Here is a 27920-nt window from a genome sequence, read left to right as displayed (position 1 = left end):
AGTGAGAGGCTCGAGTACAAAAACAAAAAAACCCAACATGAAGAAGTAGAAAGCACTGTTAAAGCTCTCTACAGGAAAATGTGAAAGCTAGACTCACAGTACTTTTGATATGCAGCTCCCTTATGATTTAAAAGGTAACAATCTTAAACCTATTTTAATGATTTAATTTTAATTTAGTGTTTAGAGATATAATCTGTAACAATAAAAATATAAAGGGGAAGGACTGAAAAGCACAGAACAGTATTTGTATGTTACTGAAACTAAATTGGTAATATTCAAATTTAAGAAATAGAAAGGAACCAATAACAACTAAGGAGAATGAGTCAGGAATAGAAAAACAAATACACGGCCAAAACAGGTGACTTTATTAGTTATTTCTACCATTCAAATAGGTTAATAGCTATCTTTCACTTTATTAGTTATTTCTACCATTCAAATAGGTTAATAGCTATCTTTTTAAAACTTTTACAAAACACAGAGTAAGTGGGAACACTTCCAAACTTATTTTATGAGGGTAGCACCACCCTGATACCAAAACCAGATAAAAATACAAGAAAAAGCACAGGCCAATATCCCTGATGAACAAAGGTGAAAAATCCTCAATACTACACTATCAAACTGAATTTAACAGCACACAGGGACTTCTGGTGGCACAGTGGTTAAGAATCTGTCTCCCAATGTAGGGGACGTGGGTTTGATCCCTGGTCAGGAAACTAGATCCCACATGGATGCCACAACTAAGAAGCCTGCCTGCTGCAACTAAGAACTGGCGCAACCAAAATAAATAAATACAATTTAAACAAACAATAAAAACAAACAAAAAACAAAACAAACAGCACATTAAAAGGATTATACACCATGACCATGTTGGAGTTATCCCTGGGATGCAAGCATGATTCAACACAGGCAAATCAGTCAATGTGCTACATCACACTAATGAAATAAAAGAAAATGACAACGATCAACACAATGCATACAGAAACAGCATTTCACAAAGTTCAACAACTATTCATGATTAAAACTGTGAGAAAAAAAAAGGAAGAAATTCACCTCAACACAATTAAAGCCATATGACAAGCCCTCAGTTAAGTTAACATCATAACTAATGGTGAAAACCTGAAAGCTTTCCCTCTAACCCACTCGCACTGCTTCTACCAAACAGCAATATAAATTCTCTCCAGAGCAATTACACAAGAAACAAAATGCATCCAAATTGACAGGAAGAAGTACTACTGGCTGTTTTCAGACGGCATAATCATAAATGTAAAAAAACCCCAAAGACTCCATGAAAAAATGTATAAAGATGCAGGATACAAAAATCAATAAACAAGGACTCCCACTGCAGGGGGCATGGGTTTGACCTTGGTCTGGGATCTAAGATCTCTCAAGCCGCACAGCATGCACCCCCACACCCCAAATCAATATACAAAAAACAGTTGCATTTCTCAGGAAAAAGATATTAAGAAAACAATCCCATTAACTTCAGGAACACAGAGAATAAAGGACTTAGAATAAACTTATCCAAAGAGGTGAAAAGCCTTGCACACCGAAAATTATAAAACAGTGATGAAGGAAATTAAAGAAAGACATTCTGTGTTCATGGATTAGGAGAATTAATATTATAATTAAAATGTCCACACCATCCTAAGTAACCTACTTCAATGCAATCCCTATCAAAATAACAATGGCATTCTAACAAAAATATAAAAACAATCCTAAATTCATATGGCGCCACAGAAGACCCGAAATAGCCAAAGCAATCCTGAGTAAGACGAAGAAGGTGAAAGCATCATACTTCTTGGTTTCAAATTATATTATAAAACTGTAGTAATTAAAAGAGTATTTACATAAAGACAGACATACAGATCAACAGAACAGACTACACAGCCCAGAAATAAAATCATACACTTATGGTCAGGTGATCCTTGATAAGAGTGCCATGAATACACAATGGGGAAAGAACAGTATTTCCATAAGCAGTATAGAGGGAACTATAAATCCACATGTATAAGAATGAAAAGAATCTTTATCTTACACCATCTAAAATGAGTAATTCAAAATGAATTAGTCTTAAACCTAGAACTTGAAATCATAAAATTACTAGAAGAAAACAGAAAAAAAGGTTTTTGACATTGTTTTGGGCAACTGATTTTTTTGGATTTGACACCAAAATGAGAGGCAACAAAAGCAAAAACAGATAAATGGGACTGCAGCAAACAAAAAAGTTTCATGGCAAAGGAAACAACAGAGTGAAAAGGCAACCTATGAAAAAGAGAATAGGGACTGCCCTGGTAGTTCTGTGGTTACGACTCCACACTTCCACTGAAGGGGGCTTCAGTTCAATCCCTGGTCGGAGTTAACTAAGATACCACGTGATGCACAGTGAGGCCAAGAAAAAAGAATATATTTGGAAACCACATATCTGATTAAGAGATTTAGACCCGAAATATAAGGAACTCATACAATTTAATACCAAAAAACCAAACAACTAGAAATAAATGGGCACAGAACCTGAACAGACATTTTTCCAAAGACACACAAAGGCTAATAGGTATTTGAAAAAATAAACATTATGAATAATCATCATGGAAATAGAAATCAAAATGCACCTCACAAATGTCAGGATGGCTATTTTCAAAAAGTCAATAGATAACAAGTTTTGCCAAGGATGTGGATAAAAGAGCCCTTGAACACTGTTGGTTGTAAATTAAATTTGTGCATCTATTATTGAAAACATTATGAAGGTTCCTTAAAAAACTAAAAATAGAACTCCCATATGATCCTGCAATCCCACTTCTGAATATATATCCAGTGGAATGAAATCAGTGTCTTGAAAAGATCTTAACATTCCCATGATTATTACAGTATTATTTCAAGACATGAAAGCAATCTGTCTGTTGACGGATGGCAGGATAAAGAAAATATGATAAATGTCTACAGCAGAGTATTACTGAGCCATATAAAAAGGAAATCCTGCCATTTGTGACACCATGAATGGAGGTCACCGTGCTAAGTGAAATAAGCCAGAACTAGATAGACAAATACTGTATAATCTCACCCACATCTGAAATCTTAAAAAGTCCCATTCTTATAATCACAGATGTTTAAGATTGACCAGTGACCGGGGAGGGGGAAATGCAAATAAGTTGGTCACACTGCAGAAAGTTTCAATTATGAAGGGTGAATAAGTTTTAAAGAAATTAATGCACAGTTTGGTAATTATCCTTAATAATAATGTATCACAATATCTGAAATTAAGAGAGTTGAACTTAAATTTTCTCACCATGCCAAACAACAACAACAAATCATACCTATGTGAGGTGAGCAATGTATTATTTAGCTTGACTGTGATAATCATTTCACAATATAGAAATATACCCAAAAAAGAAATCACATTTCACACCTTAAATATATATATACCTTTTGTTTGTCAAGTATACCTAAATAAAGCTGGGGAAAAATAAAAATTATGCAATATTTACAATTCTGTATCTACTTTCTCGAGAAGCTTAGTATTAGACATTTTCCACAGTGATAACTTTTACACTTGCAAGCCATTTGTAAATTTGGGGAGAAAAAATTCACTAGTATAGTTAAGCTCTAAATAAGAATGCTAATAACTAATTACATGATTATACATACTTAAAAAAAACAAAAGACAGAAAGAAAGAAAAAGAGTTAAGGAGAAAGAATCAAAAATATGGAAAAAGCACAGAAAACAGCAACAAATATGGTACATATTAATCCAAAGACATAATAATTTTAAAAGTCAAGGTCTAAATACACTAAATAAAGGATACAGATTGTAAGAGAGTGTAAAAGAAACGATACCCAACTATATATTGCTATTAAAAAAACCCATTTCAAAGACACAGTCGGATGCTGGAGAATATATTCTATGCTAACACCAAAAAAAAGAAAGCTGGAGTAGCTGTAATAAAGAGAGAATTATAATTTCACAGAGTAGACTACAGAGCAAGGAAAGTTATCAGGAATGAAAAAGGAGCATTAAATAATGATATATAACAATCTTTAATATTTATGCACCTAACAACAGGTTCAAACTACAGAGGCAAAAACTGATAATAATTCAAGGAGAAATAAATGAAACTCCTCTGCCAGTAATGTATATTTTTCTCAGGCTGACACTAACACTCAATAAGATAGACTAATTTCTGGGACAAAAAACATACTTTAACAAATTTAAAAGAATAGAAAACATACAAAGTATGCCCTCAGATCACAACAGATTTAAACTAAAACTGAACAAGAAAATGATGGCTGGAAAACCCAAAACAGATTAGAGATTACACCACATAATTCTAAATAATACATGGGTCAAAGAAGTCTCAAAAAATTACTTCAAACAAAAAAACTGAAAATATAGCATATCAAATTTATAGGGTACAGTAAAAGCAATGCTGAGCAATTAGCAGCACCTGACGCACATATAGGAACAGAAGATCTAGAATGACAAATGTAGGCATACACTTTAGAATAGAAAAAAATAGCAAATTAAATTCAGGGTAAGCAGAAAAATCTTTTAAAATTTAATTAAAAAAAAAATCAACCAATAGATCTGTAATAAGGAAATTGAATCAATCATCAAAAACATTCCCCAACAGGGCTTCCATGGTGGCGTAGTGGTTGGGACTCTGCCTGCCGATGCAAGGGACAGGGGTTCGTGCCCCGGTCCAGGAGGGTCCCACATGCCGCAGAGCAGCTGGGCCCGTGAGCCATGGCCCCCGAGCCTGCGCTCTGCAGTGGGACAGGCCACAATAGTGAGAGGCCCGCGTACCACAAAAACAAAAAACAAAACATTCCCCAACATAGAAAAGCCTAGGAGCAGAAAGGATTCACTGGTGCATTTTAGCAAACAATGAACTGAGGGCTTCCTTGGTGGCGCAGTGGTTGAGAGTCCGCCTGCCGATGCAGGGAACATGGGTTCGTCCCCTGGTCCGCGAAGATCCCACATGCCGCAGTGCGGCTGGGCCCGTGAGCCATGGCCGCCGAGCCTGCGCTCCGCAATGGGAGAGGCCACAACAGTGAGAGGCACACATATCGCAAAAAAAATGAAGAACTGAAACAAACTTCATTTTTTGTAAAAATTTTATGGGAGAGACTACTTCCTAATTTATTCCATAAGGCCAACATCATCCTGTTAGCAAAGCCAAACAAATCTACTGCAAGACTGATAACCTTAAAAGTACAGATGCAAATATACTCAAAAAGACCAACAGGACCGTGCCCTGGTCCGGGAAGATCCCACATGCTGCAGAGCAGCTGGGCCCGTGAGCCATGGCCACTGAGCCTGTGCGTCCAGAGCCTGTGCTCCGCAACGGGAGAGGCAGCAATAGTGAGAGGCCCGCATACCGCAAATAAAATGAAGAACTGAAACAAACTTCATTTTTTGTAAAGATTTTATGGGAGAGACTACTTCCTAATTTATTCCATAAGGCCAACATCATCCTGTTAGCAAAGCCAGACAAATCTACTGCAAGACTGATAACCTTAAAAATACAGATGCAAATATACTCAAAAAGACCAACAAGCACATGAAAATGATCTTAACATCACTCATCATAAGAGAAATTCAAATCAAAACCATAAGGTATCATTTTTCACACAACAGGATGACCAGTATCAAAATAACAGGTATCATCAGGGATGTAGAGAAATTTGGACCTATGTGCACCATTACTGGGAATGTTAAATGGTGCAGTTACCATGGAAAACAGTAGAGAGGGTTCCCAAAAACTTAAAACTAGAATTATCCTACAATCCAACAACCCCACTTCTAGGTATATATCCAAAGGAATTCAAGGCAGGCTCTCAAAGAGATATCTGCATATCCAAATTCATTAGAGAATTATTCACTATAAAAGTAACGCAAATGTCTATTAACAGATGAGTGGATAAAGAACATGTGATATACATGTTGTTATATAATGTTATGCAAACTTACAAAAGAGGGAAATCCTGTCACATGCTATAACATGGAAGAACCTGGAGGACATTATGCTAAGGAAAACAGTCCAGTCATATAAGGACTAATACTGTATGATTCCAATCATATGAATCTAAAGTAGATTTGGAGGTGGAGTCAAGATGGCAGTGTGGGAAGATGCAGAGCTAGCATCTCCCCAAAACTAGGGTGCCTGCCAGCCACTGGTTGGGGAACCTAACATCCAAGGAAATGGGAGGAACCTGAAAGTGAACCGGTAGGACATTAAGGGGACTGAGGGGGGAGGAGAAGTGGAGGCCAGACAGTACCCCTGAGGCCGGGGAGATCAGGAGATCAGGGAGTATCCCCCCTCCAAAGCCCCATCCAGGCACCGTGGGTCCTGGGGGCACAGGAGGGAGGCTGGGAAGATTAGGAGAGGCAGGTGGGACGAGCCATTCTGGAGGAGTAGGGGGGAGCGACTGCCCTGCCCACTGGGGCCAGGGGAGCCTGCTGAGCTCCCAGGACAATTCCCTGCCCTCTGAGGTCCCCTCCAGGTCATGTGGGTCCTTGGGGGCGTAGGAAGGAGGCTGAGGGGAGAACAAGAGAGGCAGTCTGGAGAGGCCCTCTGGGAGGAGCAGGAGAGGAGGGTGACTGCCCCACCCACTGAAGCCCAGGAAGCCTACTAGACTTGCAGGTGAAGTCCCCTGCCCTCTGAGACAAGGGGTGGGGAGCACGCCTGGGCCCACTCTGTCCCTTGAGCCTAAGCCATACCCTGCATGGCCTTTTCCAGCCTTGTGGATCCTAAGCATTGGCCCCGCCCACTGTGCAAACCTCACCCTTGCTTAGGCCCCGTCCTCCAGAGCCAAGGCCTCCCTCCCCTTTTTCTTTTCCCTCCTCCTCTTTTTTTTACTATTGTTGTAATGATATGTGTTCTGGTTGTTGATTCGTCTGTATTTTTACTATTATATTCTTTCTAACATATCTGTTAGTGTCCTAGTCTAATTTTATTTTTTACTTTGTTATTGTTCTTTTTTTGGCCCACCGCACTCAGCTTGAGGGATCTTGGTTCATGAGCCGGGTGTCAGGCCAAAGCTCCTGTGGTGTGAGCTCCGAGTCTGAACGACTGGACTAACAGAGAACCTCAGACCCCAGGGAATATTCACCAGAGTGAGGTCTCATGGAGTTCCTCGTCTCAGCACCAAGATCCAGTTCTACCCAAAAGCCTACAAACTCCAGTGTGGAAAAGCCTAAGGCCAAACAACCAGAAACACAGGAACACAATCCCACTCAAGGAAACAAAAAGAGAGATGGCAAAAAAATTTGTCGCAGATGAAGAAGGTAAAAACCTACAAGACCATATAAATGAAGAGGAAACAGACACTCTACCTGAAAAAGAATTCAGAGTAATGACAGTAAAGATGATCCAGAATCTTGGAAATAGAATGGAGGCATGGATTGAGAAAATACAAGAAATGTTTAAAAAAGATCTAGAACTAAAGAACAAAGACACAGAGATGAACAACACAGTAACTGAAATGAAAAATACACTAGAATGAATCAATAACAGAATAAATGAGGCAGAAGAACGAATAAGTGAGCTGGAAGACAAAATGGTGGAAATAACTGCTAAGGAGCAGAATAAAAAAGAAGAATGAAAAGAACTGAAGACCATCTCAGAGACCTCTGGGTCAACACTAGACACACCAACATTCAAATTACAGGGGTCCCAAAAGAAGAAGAGAAAAAGAAAGGGTCTGAGAAAATATGTGAAGAGATGATAGCTGAAAACTTCCTAACATGGGAAAGGAAATAGTCACCCAAGTCCAGGAAGCGCAGAGAGTCCCTCACAGGATAAACCCAAGGAGAAACACGAGACACACAGTAATCAAATTGGCAAAAATTAAAGACAAAGAAAAATTACTGAAAGCAGCAAGGGAAAAATGACAAATAACATACAAGGGAACTCCCATAAGGTTAACAGCTGATTTCTCAGCAGAAACTCTACAAGCCAGAAGGGAGTGGCATGATATATACTTAAAGTGATTAAAGAGAAGAACCTACAACCAAGATTACTCTACCCCACAAGGATCTCATTCAGGTTCAATGGAGAAGTCAAAAGCTTTTCAGACAATCAAAAGCTAAGAGAATTCAACACCACCAAACCAGCATTACAACAAATGCTAAAGAAACTTCCCTAGGTGGGAAACACAAGAAAAAGACCCACAAAAACAAACCCAAAACAAATAAGAAAAAGGTAATAGGAACATACATATCGATAATAACCTTGAATGTAAATGGATTAAATGCCCCAACCAAAACACTGGATGAATGGATACAAAAACAAGACCCATATATATGCTGTCTAAAAAAGACTCACTTCAGACCTAGGGACACATGCAGACTGCAAGTGAAGTGACGGAAAAAGATATTTGATGCAAATGGAAATAAATAGAAAGCTGGAATAGCAATACTACTGTCAGATAAACCAGACTTTAGAATGGAGACTGTTACAAGAGATAAGGACGAACACTACATAATCATCAAAGAATCAATCCAAGAAGAAGGTATTAACAATTATAAATGTTTATGCACCCAGTACAGGAGCACCTCAATACATAAGGCAACTGCTAACAACCATTAAAGGAGAAATCAACAGTAACAAAATAGTAATAGGGGACTTTAACACCCCACTTTCACCAATGGACAGATCGTCCAAACAGAAAATAAATAGGGAAACACCAGCTTTAATTGACACAGTACACCAGATAGATTTAACTGATATTTAAAGAACATTCCACCCAAAAGTGGCAGAATACACTTTCTTCTCAATTGCACATGGAATATTCTACAGGATAGATCACCTCTTGGGTCACGAATCAAGCCTCAGAAAATAGAAGAAAACTGAAATCGTATCAAGCATCTTTTCTGACCACAACGCTATGAGACTGGAAATTAATTACAGTGAAAAAAATGTAAAATATAAATACACGAAGGCTAAACAGTGCACTACTAAATAACCAAGAGATCACTGAAGAAATCAAAAAAGAAATTAAAGAATACTTAGAAACAAATGACAATGAAAACACAATGACCCAAAACCTATGGGACATAGCAAAAGCAGTTCTAAGAGGGAAGTTTATAGCAATTCTATCTCAAGAAAAATCTCAAATAAACATCTAGCCCTATGCTTAAAAGAACTAGAGAAAGGGGTTTCCCTGGTGGTGCAGTGGTTGAGAGTCCGCCTGCCAATACAGGGGACATGGGTTTGTGCTACGGTCCGGGAAGATCCCACATACCGCAGAGCGGCTGGGCCTGTGCGCCATGGCTGCTGAGCCTGCATGTCTGGAACCTGTGCTCCGCAACAGGTGAGGCCACAACAGTGAGAAGTCCGCATACCGAAAAAAAAAAAAAAGAGAGAGAACTAGAGAAAGAAGAACAAAGAAAACCCAAAGTCATTAGAAGGAAAGAAATTATAAAGATCAGAGCAGAAATAAATAAAATAGAAATGAAGAAAACAATAGCAAAGATCAGTAAAACTATAAGCTGGATCTTTTAGTACCAGAACATAAACAAAACTGATAAACCCTTAGCCAGACTCATCAAGAAAAAAAGGCAGAGGATGCGAATCAATAAAATTAGAAATGAAAAAGGAGAAATCAAAACTGACACTGCAGAAATACAAAGGATTATAAGAGACTACTACAAAAAACTATATAACAATAAAACAGACAGCCAAGAAGAAATGGACAAATTCTTGGAAAGGTACAATTTTCTAAAACTGAACCAGGAAGAATTAGAAAATATAAACAGATCTATCACAAGTAATGAAATTGAAACTGAAATAAAAAATCTTCCAACAAACAAAAGTAGAGGACCAGATGGCTTCACAGGTGAATTCTATCAAACATTTAGAGAAGAGTTAAAATGAATCCTTCTCAAACTCTTCCAAAAAATCAAAGAGGGAGAAACACTCCCGAATTCATTTTATGAAGCCACCATCCCCCAACACCAAAACCAGAAAAAGATATCACACAAAAAAAGAAAATTATAGACCAATATCACTGATGAACATAGATGCAAAAATACTAGCAAACAGAATCCAACAGCAGAAAAAAGGATCATACACCATGATCAAGTGGGATTTGTCCCAGGGATGCAAGGATTCTTCAATATATGCAAATCAATCAATGTGAAACATTAACAAATTAACAAACATTAACAAATTATGGAATAAAAACCATATGATCATCTTAATAGATGCAGAAAAAGCTTTTCACAAAATTCAACGCCCATTTACGATAAAAACTCTCCAGAAAGTGGGCATAGAGGGAATCTACCTCAACAAAATAAAGGCCATATATGATAAACCCACAACAAGCATCATACTCAATGATGAAAAACTGAAAGTATTTCCACTAAGATCTGGAATAAGACAAGGATGTCCACTCTCATCACTCTTATTCAACATAGTTTTGGAAGTCCTAGACACAGCCATCAGAGAAGAAAAAGAAATAAAAGGAATACAAGTTGGAAAAGAAGAAGCAGAACTGCCACTGTTTCTTGATGACATGATACTATACATAGAAAATCCTAAAAATGCCACCAGAAAACTACTACAATTAATCAATGAATTTGGTAAGGTTGCAGGATACAAAATTAATGCACAGAAATCGCTGGCATTCCTATACACCAGTAACAAAAAAATCAGAAAGAGAAATTAAGGAAACACTCCCATTCACCATTGCAACGAAAAGAATAAACACCTAGAAATAAACCTGCCTAAGGAGGTGAAAGGCGTCTACTCAGAAAACTATAAAACACTGATGAAAGAAATCAAAGATGACATAAACAGATGCAGAAATATACCATGTTCTTGGATTGGAAGAATCAATATTGTGAAAATGACTATACTATCAAAAGCTATCTACAGATTCAATGCAATCCCTATCAAACTACCAACAGCATTCTTCACAGAATTAGACCAAAAAATGTTACCATTTGTATGTAAACACTAAAGGCCCTGAACAGCAAAAGTAATCTTAAGAGAAAAAGAGTTGGAGGAATCAGGCTCCCTGACTTCAAACTATACCACAAAGCTACAGTAATCAAGACAGTACGGTACTGGCAGAAAAAAAGAAATATAGATCAATGGTACAGGACAGAAAGCCCAGAGGTAAACCCACACACATATGAGCACCAAATTTACGACAAAGGAGGCAAGAACATACAATGGAGAAAAGACAGCCTCTTCAGTAAGTGGTGCTTGGGGGGATTACCTGGTGGCGGAGTGCTTAAGAATCTGCCTGCCAATGCAGGGGACACGGGTTCGAGCCCTGGTCCAGAAGATCCCACGTGCCTTGGAGCAACTAAGTCTCTGTGCCACATTACTGAGCCTGTGCTCTAGAGCCCATGAGCCACAACTACTGAAGCCAGTGCACCTAGAGCCCATGCTCTGCAGTAAGAGAAGCCACCGCAATGAGAAGTCCGTGCGCTGCAACGAAGAATAGCCCCCACTCGCCGCAACCAGAGAAAAACATGTGCGCAGCAATGAAGACCCACTGAAGACCCAATGAAGCCAAAACTAAATAATAATAATAATAATAATTAAAAAAAAAATAATAATAATAATAATAATTTTTTAAAAAATCACAGGGCTTCTATAATGCTATTTAAAAAAAAAAAAGTGGCGCTGGGAAAACTTGACAGCTACGTGTAAAAGAATGAAATCAGAACACTAACAAACACCATACACAAAAATAAACTCCAAATGGATTAAAGACTTAAATTTAAAACCAGAGACTATAAATTTCTTTGTGGAAAACATAGGAAAAACACTCTTTGCCATAAACCACAGCAAGATCTTTTTCGACCCACCTCCCAGAATAATGGAAATAAAAATAAACAAATGGGACCTAATGAAACTTAAAAGCTTTTGCACAGCAAAGGAAACCATAAGCAAGACCAAAAGACAACCCTCAGAATGGGAGAAAATATTTGCAAATGAAGCAACTGACAAAGGATTCATCTCCAAAATTTACAAGCAGCTCATGCAGCTCAATAACAAAAAAAAAAACCAATACAAAAATGGGCATAAGACCTAAACAGACATTTCTCTAAAGAAGATATACAGATTGCCAATAAACACATGAAAGAATGCTCAGCATCATTAATCATTAGAGAAATGCATATCAAAACTACAATGAGATATCATCTCACACCGGTCAGAATGGCCATCGCCAAGAAATCTAAAACAATAAATGCTGGAGAGGGTATGGAGAAAGGGAACACTCTTGCACTGTTGGTGGGAATGTAAATTGATACAGCCACTATGGAGAACAGTATGGAGGTTCCTTAAAAAACTACAAATAGAACTACCATATGACCCAGCAATCCCACTACTGGGCATATACCCTGAGAAAACCAAAATTCAAAAAGAGTCATGTACCACAATGTTCATTGCAGCTCTATTTACAACAGCCAGGACATGGAAGCAACCTAAGTGTCCATCAACAGGTAAATGGATAAAGAAGATGTGGCACATATATACAATGGAATATTACTCAGCCATAAAAAGAAACAAAATTGAGATATTTGTAGTGAAGTGGATGGACCTAGAGTCTGTCATACAGAGTGAAGTAAGTCATAAAGAGAAAAACAAATACTATATGCTAACACATATATATGGAATCTAAGGGGGGAAAAAAAAAAAGTCAGGAAGAATCTAGGGGCAAGATGGGAATAGACACCGAACTACTAGAGCATGGACTTGAGAATATGGGGAGGGGGAAGGAGAAGCTGTGACAAAGTGAGACAGTGGCATGGATATATATATACTACCAAACATAAAATAGATAGCTAGTGGGAAGCAGCCACATAGCACAGGGAGATCAGCTAGGTGGTTTGTGACCACCTAGAGGGGTGGGATAGGGAGGGTGAGAGGGAGGGAGACACAAGAGGGAAGAGATATGGGAACATATGTATATGTATAACTGATTCACTTCGTTACAAAGCAGAAACTAACACACCATTGTAAAGCAGTTATACTCCAATAAAGATGTTAAAAAATAAATAAAGTAGTCAGAATCACAGAAACATAAAGTAGAAAGGCATTTCCCAAGAGGGAGGGTGTAGGGGGGAGTAGTGGTGGTAAGGAAGGTTGGAGAATTAGTGTGTAGTGGGAACAGAGTTTCAGTTCTGAAAGATGAAAAAGTTAGAGTTCTATTGCAGAACCATGTAAATAACTTTAACTGTAAACTTTAACTTACAAACAGTAAGTATGATGTCACATATTTTTACAATAAAATAAATTAAAAATTCTCAGTAAAATATTGACAACTAAATACAGAAATATATACAACATGACCAAGTGAGATTTATTCCAAGAATGGAAGAGTGGTTCATTATATAAATCAGTAATGTTAATACAACACATACATATAAAAAAGGGGAAAACCACATGACCATCTCAAATGATTCAGAAAAAACACCCAAATTTCAACTTTTTCATGATAAAAATACTTAATAAGCTAAGAATAAAAAGGAACTTTCTTAGGAGAGTAAAGACATCAATGAAAAACTTAACAGCTAACATCACATTACATGAAAGAATGAAAGTTTTCTCTCCGTACCAGGAATGAGAAAAGGATGCTTGCTGTCACTATCTCTATTCAACATAACAGAGCAAGTAAGCAAAGGCAAATGACACACATCCAAATTGCAAAGGTAGAAGTAAAACTACCTCTTTTTACAAATGACAGGCTCTGATATTGAGAACACCCTAACAAATCCATTCAGAAGCTTAATCCAGCAAAACTGTAAAATACAAAATCAAACACAAAAATCATGTGTGTTTCTAGGTACTAGCAACGAACAACCCAAACAGAAAATTAAGAAAACAATTCCACCTAGAAAATTAAGAAAACAATTCCACCTAGAATCGCAGCAAAAAGAATACTTTGTAATAAATAAAACCAAGAAGGTGCAATAGTGTCAAAAGAAATGAAAGAAGACCTAAATATAGAAAGATAACCTGCATCACATACTGAAACTTAACATTGTTAACATGTTAATACCACTCAGAGCAATCTATAGATTTAATGTAATTTCTTTCAAAATTCTTTATATCACAGAAATGGAGAAATCTATTCTAAAATTCAAAGAAAAATGGACTTACTTAAATGTCTAACTAGAGATTTCTCCACAAAGGATATACCATAAGCACATGAAGAGATGCTTAACATCACTAACCATAAAGAAAAATGAAACTCAAAACTACTGTGAGATCCACCACACACCCATTAGGGTGGCTATTATTAAAATGTCAGAAAATAGCAAGTATGAAAGAGGATGTGGGGAAATTGAAATCTTTGTACACTGCTTGTGGGTGTATAAAATGGTGAAGCCACTGTGTAATTCAGTTTGGCGGACCCTGAGGAAGTTAAACACAGGATTTCTACATGACTTAACAGATCCACTCCAAATTACATGCTAAAAAGACTGAGAATGGGAACTCAAACACGTATCTGTGTTTACAACAATGGTCATAGCAGTACTACTCACAATAGCCCGAAGTAGAAACAATCAAAGTGTCCACCAACAGATGAATGCATAAGCAAAAATATAATACATACATAAAGTGAAATATTATAGAGCATTAAAAATGAAGGAAATCCTTCAACAAGCTACATGTATGAACCTTGAGATTTTGCTAAATGAAACACAAAAAGACTAGTATTGTGTAATTCCACTTATATGAGGTACTGACAATAGGCAAATTCAGAGAGACAGGATATATATTAGAGGTAAACAGTGGCACAGAGGTTTGGAAATGGGAGTAAGTTACTACTTAATGTGTTTGGGACGATGAAAAATTTAGGAAATAGTGGTGATGGCTGCCCAACAGTGTAAATGTTTTCAATGTCCCTTAACTGTTCACTTAAAAGTCATTAAAATGTCTAATTTTTTGTTACAAATAACTATACACTTTACCACAATTAAAAAACTGTAAAAGAAATTTAAAAATCAACAGGGGCATTTTCCAGAGATGAAAACATATTTAGGTTAAGTGAAATATATTAAATACATGTTTCCTAAATATCAAAGTGCTAATGTAGACAAGAAAAAGGTTTCCTTATTTGACTTCTGAGATAAATTTTGATCAAAATTAATTCATGTCTGCCTAAAAGAATAACGTCAGACTTCTCTCAAAACAACAACAAAAAATCACTTACTTGCTGGGACAGTGCAACAGTAAGTCAATGATAAATGTCTGCCAGTCCTTTTCTTTACTAAGTGCATCCAGGGCTGTTGGAATTAGAGCAAAACATAATGTCATCACTTCCAATGCTTCACAGCAAACCTGTTCATCTTCCATGTCTGGCCCATTGCTTGTATTGGTGGTCTGTAAAATTAAGATGAGGAGTAAATTACCAGTGATACAGTTAGGACAAAGTCACAAACCTTCAAGTTAGTATTTAAAACTTACGTATACTCACTAAAAGACCATTTGTCTTCAGTCTCTTCACCTGTAGCTTTTGAGACCCTTTGGAATATATCCCAAAGGGGATTAAAGAAGTATGCTCAGTAAAAGCTAAGAATTACTTCCTTGTTCTTCTGGGTGTAAGTGGTGTACTTCTGCATTAATCATGATTCCTTTCTAAAGAATAACTCTGGCACTGTACTTGGTTCTTTGATTAGTTTTCTTGTACAGCGTATCTAAAATGTCATTTTATTAAAAAAGCAACTAGCTTACACAAATGTTGAGGAAGGTTATAGAAGACTTTTCCAACCTAAAATATATTCAAGTTGGTAGCTAATAATTTATAATCTGCCACCACTTATCAAAAAAATAAAATCAGTATAATATACATCTAGAATAGAATAGTCATTCAAATATTCCAAAAAGGGAAGCTCTACAATTCCATTAACCACTTTCCTCTCTTAAATATAAAGAAATGACTATCAAAGACAAGTAAACAGAATAGAAAATCAAAGAGCTAAACAAAGTCTCATTTCTGCAAATAATTTGCTTAATCAAATGAGAAACAGGGATAACACCTAAATGGTGAAAACCGTTGCTGCTTTTGAGTGCTATAAAAGCAGCAAGTAAAGTACTTGGATGTCATAATTCCATAAACTTGAAGAATAATAATTAAAGAAAACTGGGAAAAGCAAATTCTTTATGGCATAACTATATTCAACTCAATAAGAGATTAAAAAAAAGTTTTAGAAAAAACTGCCTTACAGTGAGATCTTGAAGTAGTTTATTTTCAAAATAAAATTTTATACATTCTCATCCTAACTATAGAAGTTTATCTTAAACCATTAGATACACAGTGATTGGTCTTTAAAGATGGCAGACAAGATGAAAAATTTAGTCATATACATAATTAACATGTACACAAAAGGAATGCACTTCTGTAATAACTCTTACCATCTCATAAATTTTAGTGATTTCTTCATTTGGGCTAAATACTAGCTCTAATGTCCCACATCCTGATGCCCAGATGATTTTTTGTATAGCTCTAATTTCACAAATATCAGGCATATATCTTGAAGCCTGAAAGAAAATGAGTAATTAAAGTGCTGACAGAATAAAATAACTATGACAGTCTATGCTATCTTTAAGATGCGAAGTAGCCTTGGCCCTGCAGATGCAAACTATTATAGATAGGATGGATAAACACCAATCACAGGGAACTATATTCAATATTCTGTGATAAACCATAATGGAAAAGAATGACAAAGAAAAAATATATATATTTATATGTACAGCAATCACTTTGTTGTACAGCAGAAATTAACACATTGTAAACCAACTATACCTCAATAAAATTAAAAAATAAATTAATAAAAGAAAACCAAAGTAGCCTTGGTCCCATGTTTTTTTGGATCTTAACGTCAAGTCATACAACATATACAGACAGGGCTTCCCTGGTGGCACAGTGGTTAAGAATCTGCCTGCTAATGCAGGGGACACAGGTTTGAGCCCTGGTCCGGGAAGATCCCACATGCCGCAGAGCAACTAAGCTCCCGTGCTACAACTACTGAGCCTGTGCTCCAGAGCCTGTGCGCTACACCTATTGAGCCCACGTGCCACAACTACTGAAGTCTGCGTGCCTAGAGCCCGTGCTTTACAACAAGAGAAGCCACCACAATGAGAAGCCCAGGCACCATAACGAAGAGTAACCCTAACTCACCGCAACTAGAGAAAGCCCACGTGCAGCAACAAAGACCCAATGCAGCCAAAAACATATACAGATGAAGCAAAATCATGCTTATCAGCTATAGCCACAATGTAGGCTTCAGGTTAAGATCTAATTTGGCTTGAATATATTTCATAAGAATTTTACAAACACGGAAACCAAATTACCCAGCCATTCCACTCCTATGTGTTTACCCAGAAATAAGAAAACATGTGCCAAAGAGGCACTTGTGACTTACTGGTGATTTTCAAAATGGCTCTATTCCAAATAGTAAAAAAACTAGGAATAACACAAGTGTTCATTAACAGAACATATAGGATGACCATAAAGTGTAATATTGCTCAAAATGGATAAAGTATTTACATATAACATAGCACCGATAAATTTCAAAATCATGCAGACTGAAATAATCCAGACACAAAGGAGTATACGATTTTTTTTTTAACTGGATAGAATTTTTACTGGCATTGCCTTGATTCTATAGATCAATTTGGTAACTTACACTTTTACTATATTGTCTTCTACGTTACAGAAGACTCCATGTATTTGTCTTTAATTTTGTTTATAATATGATTTTATTTATGTAAAATTTTTAAAAATGATTACTACTCTACAGTGACAAAAGCAGCAGTAAATGCCTGCAGTAAGGAAGAGAAAACTTTTGGGGCTGACAGAAATATTCTGTTTCTTGACTGTATCATTAATTTAAACATTATGTCAAAACTCAGTATATGTTTTATTTTGATCTAGTTTATGCAATATATATTACAGCTCAAAAGACCTGTTTAAAAGTTTTTAAAAAGTACTTTCTGAAGTACTGATGTTAATATGTAATAGTAAATACAATTTTAGCAAATTTTAGTTAAAATAAGAGAATCTAAAGTGGTACTCTCAGAATATTCAACCTCAGGTTGTGATATCCATAAGAGTAATAAAAAATAAGCCAACCAAGATCCCAGAACTTTCAAAGTATGATACTAACCTCATCAGATATTTGTTGAGCAAGACGTATTGATACATTTCTAAGCATGCACTCAGATGATGGGTTAGGAATGCTCTGAAGGGCATTTTGTAGCACCACTGCTTGATCATGAGTAATGTGGTTAATCTGAAAAAAGTTAACCTTTTTACTTGGGAGTAAAAAACTTGTACATGATTCAATTTCAAAAATTTGTACATAGCAAAAACCCAACCATTTGCTCCTCATCCACCATCACTCTCTGAGGATGTCATCCTCCTACTTATCTACTGTAGAATATATGGTGCTCAGCATAAAAAAGCATTTCAGATTGCCAACCTGTAGATTGCCTCTGTTACTTGCCTTTTAAAAAGTGACAATACTCCTCTGCAAACTCCAATTTCATATGAATTCAATTGTTTCTACAACTATGTTCACTTTCACTTGCATGACATAATAACACAGCTCTGAACTTTATAGGTCTTTATAGGTCTCTAGCGAAATCCTTTATAGGTCTATAGACTTTATAGGTCTCTAGCAAAATCCTTTTCCCAGGCCTCCTATTCAGCAAATGACCATGCTTGCTGTGATATGACTAAGAAAACTGGGGGTACCAAATAAACACTTTCAATTTCTTATCATCTAATCTCTAAAATTATTTCTCTCACTTCCTTCCCTTTCACTCTTTAAAATGTTTTTTATATTTTGTTCATAAGTACTTTGTTAACTGTGCTCTAAACACACATCACCAAAAATGTGCTGAAGTCTCCCCCATCCTTTGTATATACCTTTCTTTTACAGTCAAGTTTTGGTAAGAAAATCTTTTCAAAAATAGATGTTTTTAAAAATTCAAGAGTTTGCAGAGGTGTTCCTACAGTCTCTAGGTGGACCACGAAGACTGACTAGGTACAAGGCTTCCAGCTCTTCTCTCTTAACTTCAAATGGGACAAGTTTAACTTTTTGTTTAATCTTTTGTTATTTATTATTATGTACATATTAATTATTTAAATCCTTCCATAAGTATTTGAAGGTCTACTTGCCAGGTGCTACTACATGAGATTTCAAATAAAAAGTGAATGTAGCACAGGTGGTGTAAGTACAGTTTCAGAATAAGTACAGTAGCATCTTCACAGAGTTAAAACTCTCAGGTCCTTTTTCCTATTTGGGCCAAGTTATTTCATCTCTTTAGATCTTAAATTTTCACTTAAAAAATAGGAAGAAATAAAAGTGTCTGACCAAATATATTTATATTAATGATTAAATATGATAAAGTATAATTATTAACATAAAGGAACTCAATGTATTAACATGATTACTAATTTCCAATGAATTAGCCTGAACACATAGGAATCATGTATGCTTTTCTTAACATTTCACCTTAAGCAATATATGGTATATAATAGATGCATGATAGATTATCTGTGCAAAGACTAAAAACACGTTTTCAAACTGTTAATTCACTTTTACTATTTAGGGTTTATTTTTTAAATCAAAAGCTTAGGGCACTTTTACACTGAAATTCTTCTTGTTAAGAACACCACTGATATGTTAATTTCCAATTCAACTCCGTAAACTGGGATGAGGATTAAGTATGGTATACAAGGTAAAAATAACTTTCCTTTCACTTACTGTATTGGCAGAACTAAACATTTTCTATTAAAAAAAAAACAAGGTCTGGGCTTCCCTGGTGGTGCAGTGGTTGAGAGTCCGCCTGTTGATGCAGGGGACATGGGTTCGTGCCCCGGTCCAGGAAGATCCCACATGCCGCGGAGTGGCTGGGCCCGTGAGCCATGGCTGCTGAGCCTGTGCGTCCGGAGCCTGTGCTCCGCAACGGGAGAGGCCACAACAGTGAGAGGCCCGCGTACCGCAAAAAAAAAAAACAAGGTCTAAAACTTCATGGAAAAGGAATTAAGTTAAAGAAGTAATAATAAAAGTATAAATGTAGAAACAATAAAGTTTTACTTAAGAGTATAAATAAATTCTTAAATCCATGAGGAAAAACACCCAGAATTAATTTTCTTCACTAGTTACTGTATTTATCAACTTGTAAACCTCTTCTAAATATTATATGTGGTTCTATAATAAACGTATTTTAAATGCTAATTTTTCACTTAACTCCCTACTAGAATGTGGGCAACTTGCAATTAGACGCTATTATGTATCTTTGTATCCTTATGGCATTTTCCAAATAGTAAGTCTTAGGGAAAAGAACAAGAAGATACATAAAATTGCTTTGTTACTTCATTAAGCCACTATGGAAAGGATCATGATCAGAACCTATCTGTTTTTATGTAAATATGCACAGAAACCACAATACAAAGCAATCAAACTTACAGTGAGGACAAAGCACTATAAATTTCTTCTCTAAAAGTGCTTGCATAAGTTTTAACTTTTTAAATGAAATTTTCAAAATTATATAAAAACATAGAGACTATAAATAACCTTTAAGTACCCATTATCTAGCTTCAATAATTGTAAACAAAAGGCTAAACTTGTTTCACTGAATCCCCAACTCACTAACTCTGCCCACATCACCCAGAATTATTCTGGAGAAAATCCCAGACATTCTATTTTATTAGAAATGACTTAGCGTAACTCTTATTTTTTAAAATTTATGCTAATTTTAATTTTTTTATTTATTATTATTCTTTTTGGCAGCCCCAGTGGCTTGAAGAATCTTAGTTCCCTGACCAGGGACTGAACCTGCATCCTGGCAGTGAAAGTGCTGAGTCCTGACCACTGGACCACCAGGGAATTCCCAATGACTCTTCTTTTAAACAATATCCACAATACTACTCTCACACCTAAGATAATTAATTAACTCTAACGTCAAATATCTAGTAATTATTTAAATTGCCTTAAGAACTAACCCATTTCTGATGAAAAAAAAATCTGCATAGCTAAGCTATTTTATCTTCAGCAATTTAATAAAACCATCACTTGTAATGTAAATAAACTCAATTTCAGTAAGAATTGGAGGACACATTCAACCTTTGCATCAAATCTCAGCAGATCCTGAGAGCATCTGGTGAGCATCTGTGCTTTAAGGATGCTACCAGCATAAACAGAGAGTCTTTGTCAGTCACAGTAGTTACATTGCTCCGTGGGATGAGACGTGGGTGACATGCCAAATACATCTTTTCTTTTATAACCAACTGTCTTTATATAACTTTCAGGTATGAGGCAACCAAAGATTCATGTGAAGTTTTTATGAGACTTAAAACAATTGAAAAGTAAAAAAAAAAGGGGGGGGGGCACTTAAGGGGAATGAAGTATCCTCTGAGGTTACTGTAATCAGTATATCACATTTACATTTGGGGACTTCCCTGGCAGTTCAGTGGTTAAGACTCTGTGCTTGCCCTGCAGGGGTCCCAGGTTCAAACCCTGGTCAAGGAACTAAGATCCCACATGCAGCACAGCGCAGCCAAAAAAAAAAAATTTTTTTTTTAATATTTCAACACAAATATAACAATAGCGTGAATTGAACTTGCATTCTCTCACTGAAGGCTCTAACTTTAAAAATTAAATATTAACCACATAACATTTTTTAAAATGTATTACCGGTGTTATGGGATCTGCACCACCTACAACTGGTTGACAAGCCTCTGCTACAGCTCGAACATGGCCATAGCCTATAGCAGTTAACAAGAGTTTGGCTATTTTAAGACCACTGAAGTAAGCACCCCTTCGTGTCTCCATATCTGTATTAGGCAGGAAGTTATTTCTTGTTAGCATACTCAGCACAAGGGGTAAGCCACCACTTTTCAAGAAGTGAAGTTGAAAGTCAGAGGAATCATCTGCCAAAAGTGCACCAGCGGGCATTAACAAGGCATAAACTACCTGGAAAAAAGAAGGGTGGGGGGACAGAAACTGTATTAAAGATGTTAAAAATAATTTCATAACTTCTATTTCCCTTATAATTGCTAAGAAATTCTTAACTATTTCAAAAGATTATACACAATCATATCACCACATCATGAAAAATTCTACTTTTGAAAAGGAAAATACCAACCTCTGTTAGGTACAGCACTCGGGAAGCAGAAGGACCAAAGAAAAGTGAATCAAGAGATGGTCCAAGGTTATTTTCTCCAAGTTTTGCCTGGTCCAAACAAACAGCTCTTAATTTTTCTATTGTTGTTCTATCTGCAAAGAAAATAGACAAAGACTAAAGTAAAATATTCAATACGTTGTTAATATTTCCCATATATACTGAGGAGTATTAAACATGAAACATCATCTATAAATTCAATTAAGCTGAGCTATAAGTTCACATGTTACAAGACATAACCAGACCTGGACTGGTTAATGATCAAGCAGGGCTCTTTAATCGTCAACCCAATATATGAAGGGAACAGTTTCCTATCCAGAGACCTAAAATCAGCAGGTTCTCCTTCATCCACTGGAGACAGAAAAAAAAACACAAACCACAACACTGAAAAGGAATTCGTTCTTGAAACACAAACACAAGCTCCTCCCACCAAGTTCTCAATTATCTGTCTCATGTGACATAAACTATTTGAGCTTTACTGAAAATTTTGAGTTTCAAAAGGTGCACTTTAAAAAGAAAATGACAAAAGTAACAATTATTCTTAATGTATACTTAAAATAAGAAAAGCTATTTATTTTGTTTTGTCATATAAAGATGTGAAGCTTAGGAAAAAAACCCCACACAGTGAGAGATTACACTAAAAAGATAGTTCCTTCTTAGAAGAAAACTTAGCAGCAAATCTGCATGACCTTAGATAAGGTAATGATCTCTTATATATGATGCCAAAAGAACAAGTGTTAAGAAGAAAAAGAGATAAACTTGACTATAACAAAGGACATTATTTACAGAGTGAAAAGAGAACACACAGAAGAATACATTTAAGTTATGTGATTTGATAAAGGACTTGTATCTGAATATACCAAGAACATTTACAAAACAATAATAAACAAATAACCCAAATGAAAAATAAGCAAAGGTCTTGAACAGAAATTTCTCCAAAGATAGGCAAATTGGTAGTAAGCACATCATCAGTCATCAAGGAAATGCAACTCAAAATCATGATAAGATACGACTTCACATGTTGGTGAAAACATGGAGAAAATGGAACCCTTATACCTTACTGTGGGAATAGAATATGTACCATATATTTTACCATGATAAGAAAACAAAAATAAAAGCAAGGCAAATGACTTTGAGTGATTTTTGGGGGGCACCCATGGTGAACTGATAGATATTAATGATGCTGCTCAGTATTTGTTCAGGATAAGGCAATGTCAAGTTTTCAGTGATTAAACAACTGAAGGAATCAATAGCAGAATAACTGAGGCAGAAGAACGGATAAGTGAGCTTGAAGACAGAATGGTGGAATTCACTGCTGCACAACAGAATAAAGAAAAAAGAATGAAAAGAAATGAACACAGCCTAAGAGACCTCTGGGACAACATTAAACACAACAACATTCACATCATAGGATCCCAGAAGGAGAAGAGAGAGAAAGGACCGGAGAAAATAGGTGAAGAGATTATAGTTGAAAACTTCCCTAACACAGGAAAGGAAAGAGCAACCCAAGCCCAGGAAGCACAGAAGAGTCCCACACAGGATAAACCCAAGGAGAAACATGCCAAGACACACAGTAATCAAATTGGCAAAAATGAAAGACAAAGAAAAATTGCTGAAAGCAGCAAGGGAAAAATGACAAATAACATACAAGGGAACTCCCATAAGGTTAACAGCTGATTTCTCAGCAGAAACTCTACAAGCCAGAAGGGAGTGCCATCATATACTTAAAGTGATGAAAGGGAAGAACCTACAACCAAGATGACTCTACCCCGGCAAGGATCTCATTCAGATTTGATGGAGAAATCAAAAGGATTACAGACAAGCAAAAGCTAAGAGAATTCAGCACCACCGGCTCTACAACAAATGCTAAAGGAACTTCTCTAAGTGGTAAACACAAGAGAAGAAAAGGACCTACAAAAACGAACCCAAAACAATTAAGAAAATGATAATAGGAACATACATATAGATAATTACCCTAAATGTGAATGGATTAAACACTCCAACCAAAACACACAGGCTTGCTGAATGGATAAAAAACAAGACCCATACACATGCTGTCTACAAAAGACCCGCTTCAGACCTGGGGACACATACAGACTGAAAGTGAGGGGATGGAAAAAGCTATTCCATACAAATGGAAATCAAAATAAACCTGGAGTAGCAATACTCCTATCAGATAAACTAGACTATAAAATAAAAAATATTACAAGAGACAAGGAAGGACACTACATAATGATCAAGGGATCAATACAAGAAGATATAACAATTATAAATATATATGCACCCAACAGGAGCACCTCAATACATAAGGCAACTGCTAACAGCTATAAAAGAGGAAATTGACACTAACACAATAATAGTGGGGGACTTTAACACCTCACTTACACCAATGGACTTAAATTTAAGAAATCATATCAAGCATCTTTTCTGATCACAAAGCTATGAGATTAGAATTCAATTACAAGGATAAAAATGTAAAACACACAAACACATGGAGGCTAAACAATATGTTACTAAAAAACCAAGAGATCACTGAAGAAATCAAAGAGGAAATAAAAAAATACCTACAGACAAATGACAATGAAAACATGGCGATCCAAAACCTATGGGATGCGGCAAAAGCAGTTCTAAGAGGCAAATTTATAGCTATACAAGCCTACCTCAAGAAACAAGAAAAATCTCCAATAAACAATCTAACCTTACACCTAAAGGAACCAGAGAAAGAAGAACAAACAAAACCCAAAGTTAGCAGAAGGAAAGAAATCATAAAGATCAGAGCAGAAATAAATGAAACAGAAACAAAAGAATAGCAAGGATCAATAAAACTAAAAGCTGGTTGAGAAGATAAACAAAATTGATAAATGATTAACCAGACTCATCAAGAAAAAGAGAAGACTCAAATCCATAAAATTAGAAATGAAAAAGAAGTTACAACAGATGCCATGGAAATACAAAGCATCCTAAGAAACCACTACAAGCAACACTATGCCAATAAAATGGACAACCTGGAGGAAATGGACAAATTCTTAGAAAGGTATACCCTTCCAAGACTGAACCAGGAAGACACAGAAAATATGAACACACCAATCACAAGTAATGAAATTGAAACTCTGATTAAAAATCTCACAACAAACAAAAGTCCAGGACCAGATGGTTTCACAGGTGAATTCTATCAAACATTTAGAGAAGAGCTAACACCCATTCTTCTCAAACTCTTCCAAAAAACTGCAGAGGAAGCAACACTCCCAAACTCATTTTATGAGGCCACTATCACCCTTATACCAAAACCAGACAAAGATACTACAAAAAAAGAAAATTACAGACCAATATCACTGATGAATACAGATGCAAAAACCCTCAACAAAATACTAGCAAACAGAATCCCCCAACACATTAAAAGGATCACATAACATGATCAAGAGGGGTTTAGCCCAGGGATGCAAAGATTCTTCAATTTACACAATCAATCAATGTGATACACCATATTCACAAACTGAAGAATTAAAACCATATGATCATCTCAATAGATGCAGAAAAGGCTTTTGACAAAACTGAACACCCACTTATGATAAAAACTCTCCAGAAAGTGGGCACAGAGGGAACATATCTCAACATAATAAAGGCTATATATGACAAACCCATAGCAAATATCATTCTCAATGGCGAAAAACTGAAAGCTTTTCCTCTATGATCAGGAACAAGACAACGATGTCCACCCTCACCACTATTATTCAACATAGTTTTGGAAGTCCTAGCCACAGCAATCAGAGAAGATAAAGAAATAAAAAAATACAAATTGGAAAAGAAGAAGTAAAACTGTCACCGTTTGCAGATGACATAATACTATACATAGAGAATCCTAAAGATGCTACCAGAAAACTACTAGAGATAATCAATGAATTTGGTAAAATGTACAGGAATCTCTTGCATTCCTATACACTAATGATGAAAAATCTGAAAAAGAAATTAAGGAAACAATCCCATTCAGCACTGCAACAAAAAGAATAAAATACCTAGGAATAAACCTACCTAAGGAGGTAAAAGATCTGTATGCAGAAAACTATAAGTCACTGATGAAAGAAATCAAAGATAACACAAAACAGATGGAGAGATATACCATGTTCTTGGATTGGCAGAATGAATATTGTGAAAATGACTATACTACCCAAAGCAATCTACAGATTCAGTGCAATCCGTATCAAATTACCAATGGCATTTTTTACCGAACTAAAACAAAAAAAATCTTAAAATTTGTATGGAGACATAAAAGACTCCGAATAGCCAAAGCAATCTTGAGGGAAAATAAACGGAGCTAGAGGAGTCAGACTCCCTGATTACTACAAAGCTACAGTAATCAAGACAATATGGTACTGGCACAAAAACAGAAACATAGATCAATGGAACAAGATAGAAAGCCCAGAGATAAACCCACACACCTCTGGTCAACTAATCTATGACAAAGGAGGCAAGGATATACAATGCAGAAAAGACAGCCTCTTCAATAAGTGGTGCTAGGAAAACTGGACAGCTACATGTAAAAGAATGAAATTACAACACTCCCTAACACCATACACAAAAATAAACTCAAAATGGATTCAAGACCTAAATGTAAGACCGGACACTATAAAACTCTTAGAGGAAAATATAGGAAGAACACTCTTCGACATAAATCACAGCAAAATTTTTTTTGATTCACCTCCTAGAGTAACAGAAATAAAACCAAAAATAAACTAATGGAACTTAATGAAATTTAAAAGCTTTTGCACAGCAAAGAAAACCATAAGCAAGACCAAAAGACAACCCTCAGAATGGGAGAAAATATTTGCAAATGAATTAATGGACAAAGGATTAATCTCCAAAATATATAAACAGCTCATGCAGCTCAATATTAAAAAAACAAACAACCCAATGAAAAAATGCGCAGAAGACCTAAATAGACATTTCTCCAAAGATGGCCAAGAAGCACAAGAAAAGCTGCTCAACATTACTAATTATTAGAGAAATGCAAATCAAAACTACAGTGAAGTATCACTTCACACCAGTTAGAATGGGCATCATCAGAAAATCTACAAACAAATCCTTGAAAGGGCATGGAGAAAAGGGAACCCTCTTGCACCGTTGGTGGGAATGTAAATTGGTACAGCCACTATAGAAAACAGTATGGAGGTTCCTTAAAAAACTAAAAATAGAGCTACCATATGATCCAGCAATCCCACTACTGGGCATATACCCAGAGAAAACCATAATTCAAAAAGACACATGCACCCCAATGTTCATTGTAGCACTATTTACAATAACCAGGACATGGAAGCAACCTATATGCCCATCGAGAGACGAATGGATAAAGAAAATGAGGTACATATATACAATAGAATATTACTCAGCCATAAAAAGGAACGAAACTGGGTCATTTGTAAAGACGTGGATGGATCCAGAGACGGTCATACAGAGTAAAGTAAGTCAGAAAGAGAAAAACAAATATCATATATTAACGCATATATGTGGAACCTAGAAAAATGGTACAGATGAACTGGTTTGCAGGGCAGAAATAGAGACACAGATGTAGAGAAGAAACGTATGGACACCAAGGGGGAAAAGCAGCAGGGGGTGGTGGTGGTGGTGGTGGTGGTATGATGAATTGGGAGACTGGGATTGACTGGATACACTGATGTATATAAAATGGATGACTAATAAGAACCTGCTTCATAAAAAAATAAAATTAAATTTAAAAAGAGGGCTTCCCTGGTGGTGCAGTGGTTGAGAGTC

The 27920-nt window shown here is 36.2% G+C and overlaps 1 protein-coding gene across 5 annotated transcripts in view; it reads right to left on the bottom strand.

Moving 5' to 3' along the window:
- The window catches only part of LOC112396051 (probable ubiquitin carboxyl-terminal hydrolase FAF-X), a 141388-nt gene that overhangs the window by 37117 nt on the left and 76351 nt on the right, over positions 1-27920 (bottom strand). For all 5 annotated transcript variants that reach the window (XR_003002495.1, XM_024739549.1, XM_024739568.1 and 2 more), the window contains exons 22-26: positions 22119-22249; positions 21668-21946; positions 18131-18256; positions 16377-16502; positions 15175-15344 (exon numbers count right to left, since the gene is read on the bottom strand). Coding sequence is in view for 4 of the 5 variants with exons in the window: in XM_024739549.1 (XP_024595317.1) it covers positions 15175-15344; positions 16377-16502; positions 18131-18256; positions 21668-21946; positions 22119-22249 (832 nt within the window). In the remaining variant the exon portion in view is untranslated. The remainder of the gene's footprint in view (positions 1-15174; positions 15345-16376; positions 16503-18130; positions 18257-21667; positions 21947-22118; positions 22250-27920) is intronic.

Source organism: Neophocaena asiaeorientalis, unplaced genomic scaffold, assembly GCF_003031525.2.
Source record: "Neophocaena asiaeorientalis asiaeorientalis breed wild unplaced genomic scaffold, Neophocaena_asiaeorientalis_V1.1 scaffold855, whole genome shotgun sequence".
Lineage (NCBI taxonomy): Eukaryota > Metazoa > Chordata > Mammalia > Artiodactyla > Phocoenidae > Neophocaena > Neophocaena asiaeorientalis.
This window is presented reverse-complemented; position numbering and strand designations above follow the sequence as displayed.